Source organism: Sturnira hondurensis, unplaced genomic scaffold (genome assembly GCF_014824575.4).
Source record: "Sturnira hondurensis isolate 20B ecotype Veracruz unplaced genomic scaffold, ASM1482457v3 Scaffold0023969, whole genome shotgun sequence".
NCBI classification, from domain to species: domain Eukaryota; kingdom Metazoa; phylum Chordata; class Mammalia; order Chiroptera; family Phyllostomidae; genus Sturnira; species Sturnira hondurensis.
The window spans coordinates 1-1663 of NW_028096600.1; the positions used below are offsets into that span (position 1 = coordinate 1).

The 1663-nt window shown below is 56.5% G+C and overlaps 1 protein-coding gene across 1 annotated transcript; it reads left to right on the top strand.

Annotated features, from left to right (window-relative positions):
* Positions 1 to 276: 276 nt before the first annotated feature.
* On the top strand, positions 277 to 1580 carry LOC118981330 (HLA class II histocompatibility antigen, DP alpha 1 chain-like; the record flags this gene model as incomplete). Its single annotated transcript, XM_037038021.1, is given in 5 exon segments — positions 277 to 469; positions 472 to 600; positions 943 to 958; positions 960 to 1198; positions 1449 to 1580. Coding segments are annotated over 5 exon segments (709 nt in total), but the record flags the coding sequence as incomplete, so codon positions are not given.
* Positions 1581 to 1663: the final 83 nt, after the last annotated feature.

A 1663-nucleotide genomic window follows, 5' to 3' on the forward strand; every position in this document is an offset into this window, starting at 1 on the left:
TAAGCAGAATAATGCTCCACCTGGGGGGTGGGGAGCGGGAGTGAAGATTCAGCGAGTGAGTTGAGCTCATGGTCCGTCCTCAGTAAATACTGTCTTATTATTGTGTTCAACATCATCATTATTGTCCTGGGGGCACGGATGCTTCAGTCTTTGGGGACAAGAGAAACAACCTCAGTTTTCAAGAAGTCCTTTCTCTTGTGGTCCTTCCCATTTCTTTTCTTTCACGCTGCATTTCTCACCTTCTGTGCTTTTCCTTCATGTTGCCAATAACCCTCCTTTACCTACTTGCTTTCTGTGTTCCGTTCTCTTTTCCTCCTCACTCACCTGTCCACCAGCCTCCCCTCTCGAACTTCATGCCGTGGACCACGTGTCAGCGTAGGCGAGTTTGTCCAGACTCACAGGCCCTCCTGGGAGTTCGTGCTCGAATCTGATGAGGACGAGCAGTTCTGCGTGGACCTGGGTAAGAAGGAGACTGGCATCTGCTGGAGTTTCTTCACGCCTTTGACTATGATGCTCGGAGGGGTAGTGCTGACATCGCTGTGGCAGGAAGGAACTCGAACACCCCGATCCAACGGTCCAGCCACGGCAGGGCCACAAATGGCACTGCTTACCCTTGCTGGCTCCTCTCCAGCCCCGCTGCAGGGTCGGGGAGAGGAGACCCAGATGCCCACTTGTGATGAACCCCTGAGAGTGGGCAGGATTCCGTCCACAAAATTGGGCACTGAGGCCATCAGAGGAGGCATTTTCCTCTTACCAAGAATGAGGCTGGGATGAGGGAGGCCAGGTCAGGAGCCTGAGAAGCTGGGACTCTGAGCTGGGAGCCCTAGGGGCAAAGGGTGGGCCTGACAGAGGTGGGGCCTCATCTGCAGAATATTGGGCCTGAGGTGGGTCTTTGAGATGCAGACGAAGGCGGTGGACTCACCAGGTCCCATCCCCTCTCAGAGCCCCCTGAGGTGACTGTTTCCCAAGGAGCTTGTGCAGCTGGGGCAGCCCCACACTCTCATCTGCCACGTGGACGAGTTGTTCCCACCTGTGCTCAGTGTCAGCTGGCTGTGCAACGGGCAGGCAGTGACCGAAGGGGTGACCGAGACCATCTTCCTGCCCAGCACAGAACTCAGATTCCACAAGTTCCACTCCCTGACCTTCGTGCCCCCAGCAGATGACATCTACGACTCCCAGGAGGAGCACTGGGGCCTGGGCGGGCCACCCCTCTGCACTAGGGGGATGGAGCCCCTCCCTTTGCCAATGCCATCCTGACACCATCTGGACTCCCAGGACCCCTCTCCTCTTAATTCTGTGGTTTATTGCTTTCCTTAATTCCATGGTTTATTGTCACTATATACAAACCTCACATCTCATGGTTTCTGACTCTTAATTCTTAATGCCCCACCCCTGAGGCCAGTCCAGCTCTTTGCACCTCTGACTCCATCTGTCCTTTGTGTCCCCAGAGGCCCAGGAGTGGATCCAGGTGCGGGAGATGACGGAGACTGTGGGCCTGGTTGGGGGCCTGGTGGTGGGCCTGGCAGGGATCATCGCTGGCACCATCGTCCTGGAGACCAGGAGACCGGAGAGCACCTCAGGTGCAGTGACCCCTGTGGGTCACCCCCAGGTGGGGATATTAGGGACACAGTGGGGAGAGGCATGTGCTCCTGAACAAGGGCCT